Raw genomic sequence first — 14,419 nt, forward strand, 5'->3', positions numbered from 1 at the left:
GCAGCAGAACAACTGCAATAATGAGTAAAGACATTTGGAGACCATTTTAAGCAAAAATGTTGAAACCCCATAATACGCTGCAAAAAATGCTCTTCTTACTTAGTATTTTGTCTTGTTTCTTGTCTAAATATTTAACAGTTGTTAAATCAAGATGCATTTACTAGATCAGTAAAACGACATGATATTTATTCTTGTTTTGTTGAAAATAAAATCTAAATGAAGAGAGTTTTTGCTTAAAACAGGCAAAATGATCTGCCGATGGGGTGAGAAAAATAATCTGATTTCTGATTGAAATCTTGTTTCTTGTTTCCGAACAGAAATAAGATTATTTTTCTCACCCCATTGGCAGATCATTTTGCTTGTTTTAAGCAAAAACTCACTTAATTATAAAAAAAAAAAAAATTTCCTCAGCAAATAAGAAAAAAATATCTAATGTCATTTTACTGATCTAGTAAATGCATCTTAATTTAAGAATTTTTAGATATTTGGACTGGAAACAAAACAAAAAAAACTAAATAAGAAGAGCATTTTTTGCAGCGTACACTGAGTTGTATAGAGCCAGTTTCATGTTTTGTTTATTATAGCTCCACCAAGAGGCACAATCCTACCATTTTTTGTGTCCTCAGAGTGATCCAATACATGTGTATCAATTTTGGTGAAAATATCTAATTTTGTTTTGTAGTTATAGACATTATATGTCTATAACTCCAATATATGAAAAAACATGCAAAAAATGTCTGACACCTGACATTGATTGGATTTGAATCCCCCTTTCTATCAATATTTTGACATTTAGGCATTAGCATGTAGCTATCGACCTATGTTTCTGAACTTCTGATGCTGGTTGAGTCTTGATCGGACTAGCGGTTTCGAAGATATCAGCTAATGTTTTTAAGCGCTAAATTACAACACTGCACAAACCATATGTGGAAACCTGGCAAGTCCGGTATCGTTGGAATCGGCAAGGATTCAGGAGACAACACAAGTTACTCCCATGAAAATAAGTCAACCACACCTAAAGTTACAAGCCTTTGGGGAAAAAATGATTCACTAGGTGGCGCTGTTTCGAAACGTCTAAGGCTACTTTAGGGCATCGTGCTGACGACCCATACCAAGTTACAATCTGTTCTTGTGTTCATAAAATACAGCATTAGCACATAATTCAAAATGGCCGACATGGTAAAATTGGATATCAGTCAACTCAGCATGATGTCCGGAATCTAACGAGACGTTTATGATTTTTGGACAAACAGTTCAGAAGTTATAAGCAAAAATAGACATTTTTCCACAGTAGGTGGTGCTTTGCCCAAACGCTGCATGTTGCCTCAGGTCAAGCTTGTGATGACATGTACCAAGTTTGGTTTGAATACAATAAAGCATTGTGGAGATTCAGCCTTGTATTTTTGCAACGGCTGCGTACAATTTCTTTGCGCATTTATCAAAAACGATTTGACGAATCAACTTGAATTCCATGACTTTTGTCAGGATGGTCTGGAGATGATCTGGTTCAATATTCGAACAAATCGGACAAACCGTCAAGGAGGAGTTAGAAAAAGTAGGTTTTTCTAAAAATTTAAAATGGCGGGAAAATTGACTTTACGGAAATGACGCCATAGGGTGCACTCGAAACGGCTTGAGCCAATGGAATCAGAGGGAGTTTTGTTTCTACCCATTATGGTTCAAAAGTTATTAGCATGAATATGAGTGACATTTTTTAACATTTGGTGGTGCTAGAGGGATTAAGTTAGAGACTCCAATTTTGGTGTAGTTACTATTGGTACTGACCTCTATCTGTGTGCCAAATTTCATAACTTTCCCGCAAGCGGGCTGCCATAGACTCCAATGGCAGAAGAAACGGAAGAAGAAGAATAAGAACGCTAGCGATTTTACTTAATAAACTGTGCCGAATGTGGTGACGGCCAAAGTTTGAAGGTGGAGATGCAAAAATCATTTAATGATACATTTTACAATATATTTCGATTGACTTGTGACACGATTAAGACGCCTGGTTCAGGGATCTGAGAATGAGAAAAGAGATTCATCTGAATTCTGTGTCCTATATACGGTATTTCAGAATGTTTGTAAACAATCGGCTCCAAGATACTTCCGGGTGGCAGAACGCGAGCGGCTTCTGCTGACAAACTGAAGAGATCAGCCGGCGACTGGAAACGGTTACATTGATTAAAGTGGAAACTATGACGAAAGCGTGTTGTGTTTGGGGTTGCGCCGTCAGATATACAGCACAACCTGTGGGTGAGGAGGCTAAAGCGAGTGGATCATCATTTTTAGTTACGAGCATCCCGTCACCGATTATCTGCCCTGTCAATCATCGTCAGATTCGTCACATTCAGTTTAATCTCCTGCCGTATGGGAGAGAAATGTAGCCGCTCGTGGATGTGGCACGTGTGGGTCTTTACTGCCGACTGTCCTCATGTGTTTGCAGTTTAAATGTAATGACGCATTCAAAGTTAATGGCCAAACGTGTCATCACAAAAGTTCTCAATGCTGCAGCAGGTGAAATATTATGTGGACAACACTGAATAAAGATATTTTCGTAAGGTTAAATATTGATAATTGATCACTCAAACCCCTTTATCTAAACCTCTCTACTCAACCGTCAGACTCGCACATCCGCCATGTTTGTAGTTTTTAATGCTTTTTATCCGTGTTTGTAGTTCTAATCAAATCCTTGTCCAACTCGCAATGGGTTGTGGGTAATATCAGCCGTTAGAGTGCCCATCGATCCGCACTTCGGATTCGGACCGGAAATAGTAAACCATCCGGGAATCTTTGGAATACTCTTTTCAGCATACTACGATTTGGGGATGCACTAATTCTATTTTCGAATACTATTTAGTATGGTTAGTATGCGAATTGGGACGCAGGGTCAGTGTCCATCCATCTTATGCACACTTCAGAATCTCGCCGGAAGTAGTAGATCATCCAGGGTTTTTTTGGCTGCTCTTTTATGAGTGCTGACATTGTCACATACTGTCGCCGACTATATACTAGGGAAGTGTGTGATTTCGGATGCAGCCTCAGAGGATCACATCAGAGGATTTTGACTTTAATCTGACTTTAACTTTGTCAGATTTGAGCAGTTGGTGGCGCTATAGAGTTGGATGTTCACAGTGCCATCTATCTCACATCTGCTTAATTTAGGGTGCTTGATCATCTCCGTTAACTTTCTTCTAAAACTTAAAGGGATAGTTCACTCAGAAATGAAAATGTGATGTTTGTCTGCTGACCCCCAGTGCATCCAACATGTAGACGTGTTTGTTTCTTCAGTATAACACAAATCATCAAATAATGTGAATGGGTAACAATTCTATAAGAGCAAAAAAAAAAAAAAAAAAAAAACACGCTTAGACAACATGCACAAAGAGCCCATGAAGACACGTTGAGATCTTAAGGCACAGAACCATTAGTTTGTGTGAGAAACCTTGAGCCGTATCTTTTTTTACCTCAAATTCAACGCTATATCCAACAGCCTCGAACACGCTTCACTTCCGGTAAGGTCAATATTACACGATCGGGCGTAGTTTACGAGATTCACTTCTGGCGTTGGCGTAAACTACACCAGATCGTGTATTATTGACCTTCATTACCGGAAGTGAAGCACGTTTCAGGCTGTTGAATGTAGCATTGTATTTGAGGTAAAAAAAAAAATATATATATATATATATATATAAATAAGACTGGGGGTAAGCAGATAAACATCACAGTTTTATTTTTGGGTGAACTATCCCTTTAAGAAATATCAAGAAAGCACAACTTGATCCTTGTGAACTGACAAATATTTATAATTACCACCTTAACCTGTGTCTCGTGCTCTGCCAGTAAACCTGTTATCTGAAAGCTTATTCAGAAAAAAAGCATCTGATACTCTCATTATTTTTCAGTTTCTTACGCTCTTCTCTCTATGGCAGCCCATAGAACTGGTTGCGGAAAAGTTATGAAATTTGGTACACTGATAGAGGACGGTCTGAACTGTCACCAAAGCATATTTGGAGTCTCCCTCCAAAATAATAAATCCCTCATAACTTTTGAACCGGAAGGGCTAGAAACAAAATCATTTGTTCCACCGATTCCTGATCAAGATGATTTGATTGCATACGTCATTTTCCATCATGAAAATTTTCCCTCCAATTAGAATTTTACGAAAAGCATATGTACTCCTCCTAGGCTGTTGCGCCACCTACAGGTCAGGTTTTGGGTGAACTATTCCTTTAAGGCTGGTTAATCAGTTAATCAGCTCACGCCCCTAGTGCAGATTGCACTATAATAATAATCAGTTAGCCTGAGAAAAGCCATGAGTCTGAGGACTGAAGTGTGTGTTGTTTCCTTGTGCAGTCTGCCGTGGGCCACGAGTATCAGAGCAAGCTGTCTAAACACTGCTCCCAGACGGACACATCCAAGGGCTTCGGAGGCAAATACGGAGTGGAAGCGGATCGTGTTGACCAGGTAAACCGTCAGCTGTTCAGGGAGTGTTTCTGCGGTCAGATTATCACTGCATTCCTTCACTCGTGTGTGTGTGTGTTTTCTGCAGTCGGCCATGGGCTTTGAGTACGCTGGGAAAACTGAGAAGCACGCATCACAGAAAGGTTAGTCTCTCCCTTTCGTTCCTCTTTTTTATGAACGTGCAGGATCAACAGCCTCTTTTCTGCTCTCACACTCCTTTCAGGAACGTCTGTCCTGTAATATGACTTTCATTCAATCATTCATTGATGTTGTTTGTTTAAAAACCCGATCCCAAAAAAAGTTGGGACACTGTACAAATTGTGAAAAAAAGGAATGCAATAATTCACAAATCTCATGAATTAATATTTTATTTAAAATAGAATATATGGATAACATATCAAGTGTTGAAAGTGAGACATTTTGAAATGTCATGCCAAATATTGGCTCATTTTGGATTTCATGAGAGCTTCCAAAGAAACATTCCAAAGATTTCAAAAAAGTTGGGACAGGTAGTAATAAGAGGCTGGAACACATTTTCCATCGTAAACATTCGCCATCGCCGGCTAAAACTCTATAGGTCACGAAGCCATATCTAAAAATGATCCAGAAGCGCATGGTGTTTTTTCTGGGCAAAGGCTCATTTAAAATGGACTGTGGCAAAGTGGAAAACTGGAAAATCACAATTTGAAGTTCTTTTTGGAAAACTGGGGCGCCATGTCATCCGGAATAAAGAGGACAAGGACAACCCAAGCTGTTCTCAGCACTCAGTTCAGAAGCTGATCTCTGATGGTCTGGGGTTCATGAGTGTGTGTGGCATGGGCAGCTTACACATCTGGAAAGGCCATCAATGCTGAAAGGTATATCCAAGCTCTAGAGCAACATCTGCTCCATCCAGACGGCGTCTCTTTCAGGGAAGACCTCGCATTCTCCAACATGACAATGCCAGAGCACACACTGCATCAATTACAACATCATGGCTGTGCAGAAGAAGGATCCGGCACTGAAATGGCCAGCCTGCAGTCCAGATCTTTCACCATTAGAAAACATTTGGCGCATCATAAAGAGGAAGATGCGATAAAGAAGACCTAAGACAGTTGAGCAGCTAGAAGCCTGTGTTAGACAAGAATGGGACAACATTCCTATTCCTAAACTTGAGCAGCTCGTCTCCTCAGTGCCCAGACGTTTGCAGACTGATATAAAAAGAAGAGGGGATGACACACAGGGGGAAACATGGCCACAGCACAACTTTATGAGATGTGTTGATGCCATGAAATTTAAAATCAACTTATTTTTCCCTTAAAATTATATATTTTTTTAGTTTAAACATTTGATGTGTCATCTGGCCTGCTGCTGCTGCCACCACAGTGTTTGTAGCTCTGTATAGCTGTGTTTGAATCTCTATTTGATATATTTTCTTTGTAATTTACACTGCTAAATATAACTTACTCATCACCATATAGTGTTTAATATAGCCTATCAATTTAAATTTGACATTACTAGCTTTTAATCTAAATCACTACCACACGTTAGCTTTTCGCTAGCCTGGTAGCTTTCCATCCCAGCATCCAGGTCTCCTGTTTTCTGAGTTCTATAGACAACTGTGAGTTGGATTACTAAAAAGACTCCATCAGACAACTGTGGTAAGTTTTGGATTCATCAACAAATACGGTAAGCCATGTCTTCTTCTCCTGTCATTGTCACTTGCACTGCATGCTACATGTTTAGCATATCTATCTCCGTTGGCGAACAGGGCTTCACATGTGATAAATGTAAGGAATTAATCAGGCTGACGGAGAAGATTTCAGATTTAGAGACACGCATCCAAGCTTTATGTGAGAGTAGTGAGAATGTAACAGCTTTAGATACTGCTTTGGATGCGACTAGCTTAGTGAACACTCATTGTTTGGTTCCGGCTGAGCCCGCGCAGCAGGGCTGGGTGACGATGAGAAAGCATAGTCGCGGATCAAAAAACCGCTCTTCCGTTCCGATTAGAACATCAAACAGGTTCTCCCCACTCAGTGACGCACCCACTGAGGATCCTGTTGAAAGTGCCCTAGTTATTGGCGATTCTATTACACGGAATGTGAAAATAGAGACACCAGCCACCATAGTCACATGTTTACCGGGAGCCAGAGCGCCTGACATCAAAGCAAATTTAAAAGTGCTGGCTAAAGCTAATCGTAAATTCTCTAAGATTATTATTCACGTTGGCACTAATGATGTTCGACTTCGCCAGTCGGAGATCACCAAAATTAACATTAAAGAGGTGTGTAAACTCGCAAGTACGATGTCAAAAGCCGTATATTTCTCTGGACCTCTCCCCGCGAAAAGGAGTGATGAAATAGTTAGCAGATTATCATCACTCAATGGCTGGTTGTCTAAGTGGTGTCTGCAAAATAACATAGGGTTCATAGACAATTGGAAAAGTTTTTGGGGCAGACCTGACCTGTTGAAGATGGACGGCATTCATCCCTCCTGGGCTGGTGCTGCTCTTCTCTCTAGTAATTTGGCACATAGTCTTAGAGCTAAACCTTGACTCACTGGGGCCCAGGTCAGGAAGCAGACAAACTGGCTAAACCAACCGTCTGCTAGCTGTCTCACGTCACCAAAGTCAGCTAAATCCCAGCACATAGAGACTCTTTCACCTAGATATTATCACATAGAGACTGTGTCTGTTCCCCGAATTAGTAAATACAAAAAACCATCAAAACCATTCAACAGTAAAAATTTAATTGATGTCCAACAAATAAACAACAGATATAATACGGATGAACAATTGATAAAGCTTGGGTTGCTGAATATTCGATCCCTTTCGCCAAAAACGCTTGTTGTCAATGATATGATTATAGATCATAACTTAGATGTGCTGTGTTTGACAGAAACCTGGCTAAAACCTGATGATTACATTACTTTAAATGAGTGCACCCCCCGAGATTATTGTTACAAACATGAGCCACGTCTGAAAGGTAAAGGGGGAGGTGTGGCTGTAATTTATAATAATATTTTCAGTATTACTCAGAAGTCTAGTTTCAAATATAATTCCTTTGAAGTTTTGGTGCTTTATGTAACGCTGTGTAGTGTAAATGATAAATCCCTTCTGACATTTGTGTTGGCTACTGTATACAGGCCACCAGGGCACAATACAGACTTTATCAAAGAATTTGCTGGTTTTGTATCAGAGTTAGTATTAGCTGTAGATAAAGTACTAATTGTTGGGGATTTTAATATCCACGTAGACAATGAAAAAGACGCATTGGGATTGGCATTTAGAGACATTCTAAACTCTATTGGAGTTAGACAACACGTATCAGGACCCACTCATCGCCTTAATCATACTTTAGATCTAATAATGTCACATGGAATAAATGTTGATACTGTTAAAATTCTGCAGCAGAGCGATGACATCTCAGATCATTACCTAATATCATGTATACTTAATTTACCTAAGGCTGCAAAGCCATCCCCTCGCTTCAAATATGGCAGGACGATAACCGCTGCGACTAAAGATTGCTTTGTACATAATCTTCCTCATCAGTTCCATCTCCTCAGCATTACAGATAGCCAAGAGGAACTTGATGCTGCAACAGAAACTATTGACTCTCTCTTTACTAGCACTTTAGACATAGTTGCTCCCCGGCGCTTAAAGAAGATTAAAGCAAATAATCCAACGCCGTGGTACAACGAGCACACTCGGGCCCTTAAAACAGCAGCCAGAAAAATGGAGCGCAGCTGGAAGAAAACAAAACTAGAGGTTTTTCGCAATTTGTGGAAAGAGAGCATGATTGCATACAGAAAGGCCATAAAAACTGCTAGATCTGCTTATTTCTCATCTCTTTTAGAAGAAAACAAACACAACCCTAAGTATTTATTCGATACAGTGGCTAAATTATCAAAAAATAAAGCTTCAGCTTCTGATGTTTGTAAACAACACAGCAGTAATGACTTTATGAACTTCTTTACTAGTAAGATTGATAATATTAGGAATAAAATTATAACCATGCAGCCGTCTATTACAGTATCACTTCAGACAGAGCACTGCAGGGTCACTGAGGAAAAATTACACTCATTCACTGCTATAGGAGGAGAAGAACTGGCTAAACTTGTAAAATCATCAAAATCAACAACATGTATGCTTGACCCTATACCGACTAGGCTATTAAAAGAGATACTTCCAGAGGTCATAGATCCTCTGCTTAATATCATTAATTCATCTTTGACATTAGGATATGTACCGAAAACTTTTAAGTTGGCTATAATTAAACCACTTATTAAAAAAACACAACTTGATCCTAAAGAATTAGTCAATTACAGGCCAATCTCGAATCTACCGTTTCTATCAAAAATACTAGAAAAGGCCGTGTCTTCACAATTATGTTCTTTTTTAGAAAGAAATGGTATATGTGAGGATTTCCAGTCAGGATTTAGACCGTATCATAGCACTGAGACTGCTCTAATTAGAGTTACAAATGATTTACTCTTATCATCTGATCGTGGTTGTATCTCTCTATTAGTGTTACTCGATCTTAGCGCTGCATTTGATACTATCGATCACAATATTCTTCTGAATAGAATCGAAAATTATGTTGGCGTTAGTGGAACTGCTTTGGCATGGTTTAAATCGTACTTATCTGACCGTTATCAGTTTGTAGCAGTAAATGAAGAGATGTCACACCAATCACAAGTTCAGTATGGAGTACCGCAAGGCTCAGTGTTAGGACCGTTGCTTTTCACCCTGTATATGCTACCACTGGGAGATATCATTAGGAAACATGGCGTTAGTTTTCATTGTTATGCTGACGATACTCAGCTCTATATTTCCTCTCGCCCGGATGAAACCTACCAATTCACAAGATTAACAGAATGCATAGCTGATATAAAAAATTGGATGAATAGTAATTTTCTGCAACTTAATTCAGATAAAACTGAATTTTTAATTATTGGACAGAAAAGCTCCACAAGTAGTAACCGAAAATACTGTCTAACACTTGATGACTGCTCTGTCAAGCCCTCGTCGTCAGTGAGGAACCTGGGTGTGCTCTTTGATACCAATCTTTCATTTGAAAGCCACGTTTCTAGCATCTGTAAAACCGCATTCTATCATCTTAAAAATATATCTAAATTACGGCACATGCTTTCAATGCAAAATGCTGAACAGTTAGTACATGCGTTCATGAGCTCAAGGCTAGATTATTGTAATGCTCTACTGGGTGGTTGCCCTGCTCGCTTAATAAACAAACTCCAGCTAGTCCAAAATGCAGCAGCTCGAGTTCTTACTAGAACCAGGAAGTATGATCATATTAGTCCAGTTCTGTCAACACTGCACTGGCTCCCTATTAAACATCGCATACATTTTAAAATCTTGCTTATTACTTACAAAGCACTAAATAGTTTAGCTCCCCGGTACTTAAGCGAGCTCTTAACGCATTATACTCCATCACGCCTACTGCGGTCTCAAAACTCTGGCCAGTTGATAATACCTAGAATATCTAAATCAACTGCAGGCGGTCGATCATTTTCCTATTTAGCTCCTAAATTGTGGAATAGTCTTCCTAGCATTGTTCGGGAAGCAGACACACTCTGTCAGTTTAAATCTAGACTAAAAACACATCTCTTTACTATGGCATACACATAGAACATTTTTAACTTTCATTATTCAATTCAATTGACTGATTGTTAGGCTGCATTAACTAGGTCAGCCGGAACCGGGAACACTTCCCATAACACCTGATGTACTCGTTACATCATAAAAAGAGTGACATCTACGCTAATGTTAGTCTCTCTGTTTATCCCGAGGTTTATCCCGGATCTGGGCCCTGTCCGGATCGGATGGTGGACCTGCCTGGACATGACCAACGCATCCTGGAGTGTCTGCTGAGCCGTGTCAAATGGTGTCTCCTCCGAATTTGCCTCACTGGCACGACATGCTCAAAACCCGTCTTCAGCGCAATAATTCCGATCTTTCATGTATTCATACTCTTGTGTAATTGACGCCCCATCCTAAATAAATCTGTCTCTTCCGTGATACCCTGAAAACTTTGAATAATCCGATCTAATATGATTTCCGACCTGTAAGGTTGCCAGAATAATAATCTTACACGGTGTGTTAATAGGCCAGAGGAGAACTGGCACCCCGACTGAGTCTGGTTTCTCCCAAGGTTTATTTTTCTCCATCATGCCCTGATGGAGTTTTGGTTCCTTGCCACTGTCGCCTTTGGCTTGGCTTGCTCAGTTGGGGACACTAAAAATATGATTTAAGTTATTCAACTTATTATACAAATAAAATATATGAATTAGGTCTTATTTAATTCTATAAACTATAATACTGATCTGCCAATAATGTCGCTATATGATAAATTAAAATAAGCTGATAACATCACTGTTTTCTCCAGTACGGCTGTACAGCCAAATCTAATTTTGTCGCAATATTACCCTGTTTGACACTGTGAAGCTGCTTTGACACAATCGTGATTGTAAAAGCGCTATATAAATAAAGTTGATTGATTGATTGATTGATCTATGTTGTATTCTGAATAAAATATAGAAATTTGAACTTTCCAAATCATTGCATTCTGTTTTTATTCACAATTTGTACAGGGTCCCAACTTTATTGGAATTGGGTTTGTACTATTTCTGAAGCATCACAAAAATACATGAATTCACAATCTTCAGAAATCCCAATCAGACTTTACGTCAGTTGTAGTATTTCAGTGTCTGCCAGACACAGAATCAGATATACAATGAAGATCTGTTTGTAAATCTTTGATTAATTGATAGTTTTGTTTTTTTAGTTTTCAGACAGTGTTCACTGAGAGAAGCTGCCGCTCTACCTGTCAAAATTAATGTAATCCAACTTCATGAAATGATAAAGAATTTAGCTCATGTTGTTTTGTTCTAGATTACGCGACTGGGTTCGGCGGCCGCTACGGCGTTCAGGCGGATCGCGTGGACCAGAGCGCCGTTGGCTTCGATTACCAGGGGAAGACAGAAAAACACGAGTCTCAGAAAGGTTTGTTCCCACTTTCCCCAGCCTCACAGTTGTGTCTGTGTTTGGCCATGTCTGCATTATTGACATCTTGAATCTACAGATTATGCCAAAGGCTTTGGTGGCAAATTTGGAGTGGAGACGGATAAAGTGGACAAGAGCGCCATGGGCTTTGAGTACCAGGGAAAGACGGAGAAACACGAGTCTCAGAAAGGTTTGTGTGACAGGTTTATGAAATACTTTAGTGTAAAGTGTAAGAAAATGTAAATGTATCCCTGTGTCCTCCAAAGAAGAATTTCCCGGATCATGCGGTTGCAGAGGTGTAATGGTGTTTTAGTTGTAGCGCACCCTATTGGCAGGATTGTCCTGCCAATTTCAGGGTCTCTACGGGTGACGGTCTCTGATGCCCATACACTTTTAGGGTAGCCTGGATGCCAGCTGAACTCAGCACCTTTGGTCCTTGGACCCTAATGATGAGAATTTTGGTTTACACTTTACAATAAGGTACCATTTATTAACATTAGGTAACATTTAACTGACAATCCAATTTTTTTCCTGCTGGCTCGACAATTTTGTTAGATGTCACTATGTTGCCTCCACCCTGACCAACTGATAAAGGTGGTGTAAATGTTACTTCCTTAACTAACGGAGCTACTAGCTTTTTATTTTGTAGATGTGTTGATGTCATGTTTTTGTTTGTTTTGACGGTGTTGTTGTTTGTTGTGTGTCAGACTATGTGAAGGGCTTCGGAGGGAAGTTTGGCGTTCAGACGGACCGCCAGGATAAGTCTGCGGTGGGATGGGATCACCAGGAGAAACTGCAGCTCCACGAGTCTCAGAAAGGTCTCAAACACCCACACACACACACACACACACACACACACACACACACACACACACACACACACACACACACACACACACACACACACACACACACACACACCACCACCACCACCACCACCACCACCACCACCACCACCACCACCACCATTGGAGTCTTCATACCAGATACCATATAGAGCCAGCTCTATATGATTGATTTAGATTTAGAAACATTATCATTATATCTCTGAGGTTTTAACAGTGCTCTGTACATAAGGATCCAAAGGTTCATTAATGTTCTCTGAGACGCAGAGCATCGACAGTCAGAGAACCAGCTGTGTGAAGTCAGTATGGGGAACCAAGTTACATTAACTTCACTTTTACTACTCAAACAGAGAACATTGTTATTCATCCATATCCTGTTTTCAGAAACACAATCAGAAAGCAAACGCCAGTATAGTGTGTGTATAGATTTGAGTATCGTCAGCTTTAAAGTGATGATGAAGGCTGAGAGATCCATCTGATGCCCAAGTGCTGACTTGGATATAAAAGAGTAAGGAACACCACTGATCTCAGACCTGTAAAACAGGATTTAAATCAGTGTTCATAACATTGTGGATATATATCATATACAGTACATGGTACTCCGTACTACATTACTGTAATATTGAAGGTTAAAATTAACTGATTTAAATTCAAACAATTTACACTCAAGGATGTTTTTTATAATAATAGTTATAATACTAACTTGACCGAGAGATTACATGTGATGTTCTTTAAACACGCCTTCAGATGTTCATTTGGCGCTGTAACTGGTATTAAATCGGAGGAGATGGTCCCGTGCCACTTCTCTTGATCTGCCACATTAAACGGTGCCAAAACCCTTTATTTTTAAAATATCATAATAAACTATCATAATATCAGAGCCACTGGCTCAAACTGCGCTAACACTCGATGCCAAGGGTCATGGTGACCCTTAGCTAAGCGGCGTGGTGAGCTCGTGTCAAAGGGTCATGGTGAGCTAAGCGGCGTGGTGAGCTAAGCAGCGTGGTGGCGAGCTCACCACGGCCCTTAGCTCACCACGGCCCTTAGCTCACCACGCCCCTTTGACAAGAGCTCACCACGCCCCTTAGCTCACTACGCCCCCTGGCATGAGCTCACCACGCCTCTTGGCATGGTCTCACCACGCCCCCTAGCTCACCATGCCCCTTGGCACAAGCTCACCACGCCCCTTTGCTCACCACACCCCTTGGCATAAGCTCACCATGCCCCCTAGCTCACCATGCCCCTTGGCACAAGCTCACCACGCCCCTTAGCTCACCACACCCCTTGGCATAAGCTCACCATGCCCCTTAGCTCACCACAGCCTTTGGCACGAGCTCACCGTGCCCCATAGTTCACCGCGCCCCTTGGCACGAGCTCACCGCGCCCCTTGGCACAAGCTCACCACTCCCTTTGGCACCCTTGGCACAAGCTCACCGCACCCCTTGGCACCCTTGGCATGAGCTCACCGCGCCTTGGCACGAGCTCACCGTGCCTTGGCACGAGCTAACCGCTCCCCTTGACACAAGCTCACCGTGCCTCTTGGCACGAGCTCACCGCGCCTCTTGGCACAAGCTCACCACGCCCTTTGGCACACTTGGCACAAGCTCAAACTGCCCCTTGGCACGAGCTCACCACGCCCCTTGCCACAAGCTCACACCGCCCCTTGGCACGAGCTCACCACGCCCCTTGGCACCCTTGGCACGAGCTCACCACGCTCTTTGGCACGGGCTCACCGCGCCCCTTGGCACGAGCTCACCACGCCCTTTGGCACCCTTGGCAAGAGCTCAACACGCCCCTTGGCACAAGCTCACCACGCCCTTTGGCACCTTTGGCACAAGCTCAACACGCCCCTTGGCACGAGCTCACCACGCCCTTTGGCACCCTTGGCACGAGCTTACCGCGCCCCTTGGCACCCTTGACCCAAGCTCACCGCGCCTCTTGGCACGAGCTCACCGCGCCTCTTGGCACAAGCTCACCATGCCCTTTGGCACGAGCTCACCACGCCCCTTGGCACGAGCTCACCAAGCCCTTTGGCACCCTTGGCACGAGCTCACCGCGCCCCTTGGCACGAGCTCACCATGCCCCTTGGCACCCTTGGCACAAGCTC

The 14,419-nt window shown here is 41.7% G+C and overlaps 1 protein-coding gene across 1 annotated transcript in view; it reads left to right on the forward strand.

Moving 5' to 3' along the window:
* The window catches only part of LOC137043284 (src substrate cortactin-like), a 37,714-nt gene that overhangs the window by 14,909 nt on the left and 8,386 nt on the right, over positions 1 to 14,419 (forward strand). The window contains exons 5-9 of the mRNA XM_067419495.1: positions 4,354 to 4,464; positions 4,550 to 4,604; positions 11,357 to 11,467; positions 11,547 to 11,657; positions 12,175 to 12,285. Coding sequence (XP_067275596.1) covers positions 4,354 to 4,464; positions 4,550 to 4,604; positions 11,357 to 11,467; positions 11,547 to 11,657; positions 12,175 to 12,285 — 499 coding nt within the window. The remainder of the gene's footprint in view (positions 1 to 4,353; positions 4,465 to 4,549; positions 4,605 to 11,356; positions 11,468 to 11,546; positions 11,658 to 12,174; positions 12,286 to 14,419) is intronic.

This window comes from Pseudorasbora parva, chromosome 16 (assembly GCF_024679245.1).
Source record: "Pseudorasbora parva isolate DD20220531a chromosome 16, ASM2467924v1, whole genome shotgun sequence".
Taxonomy (NCBI): domain Eukaryota; kingdom Metazoa; phylum Chordata; class Actinopteri; order Cypriniformes; family Gobionidae; genus Pseudorasbora; species Pseudorasbora parva.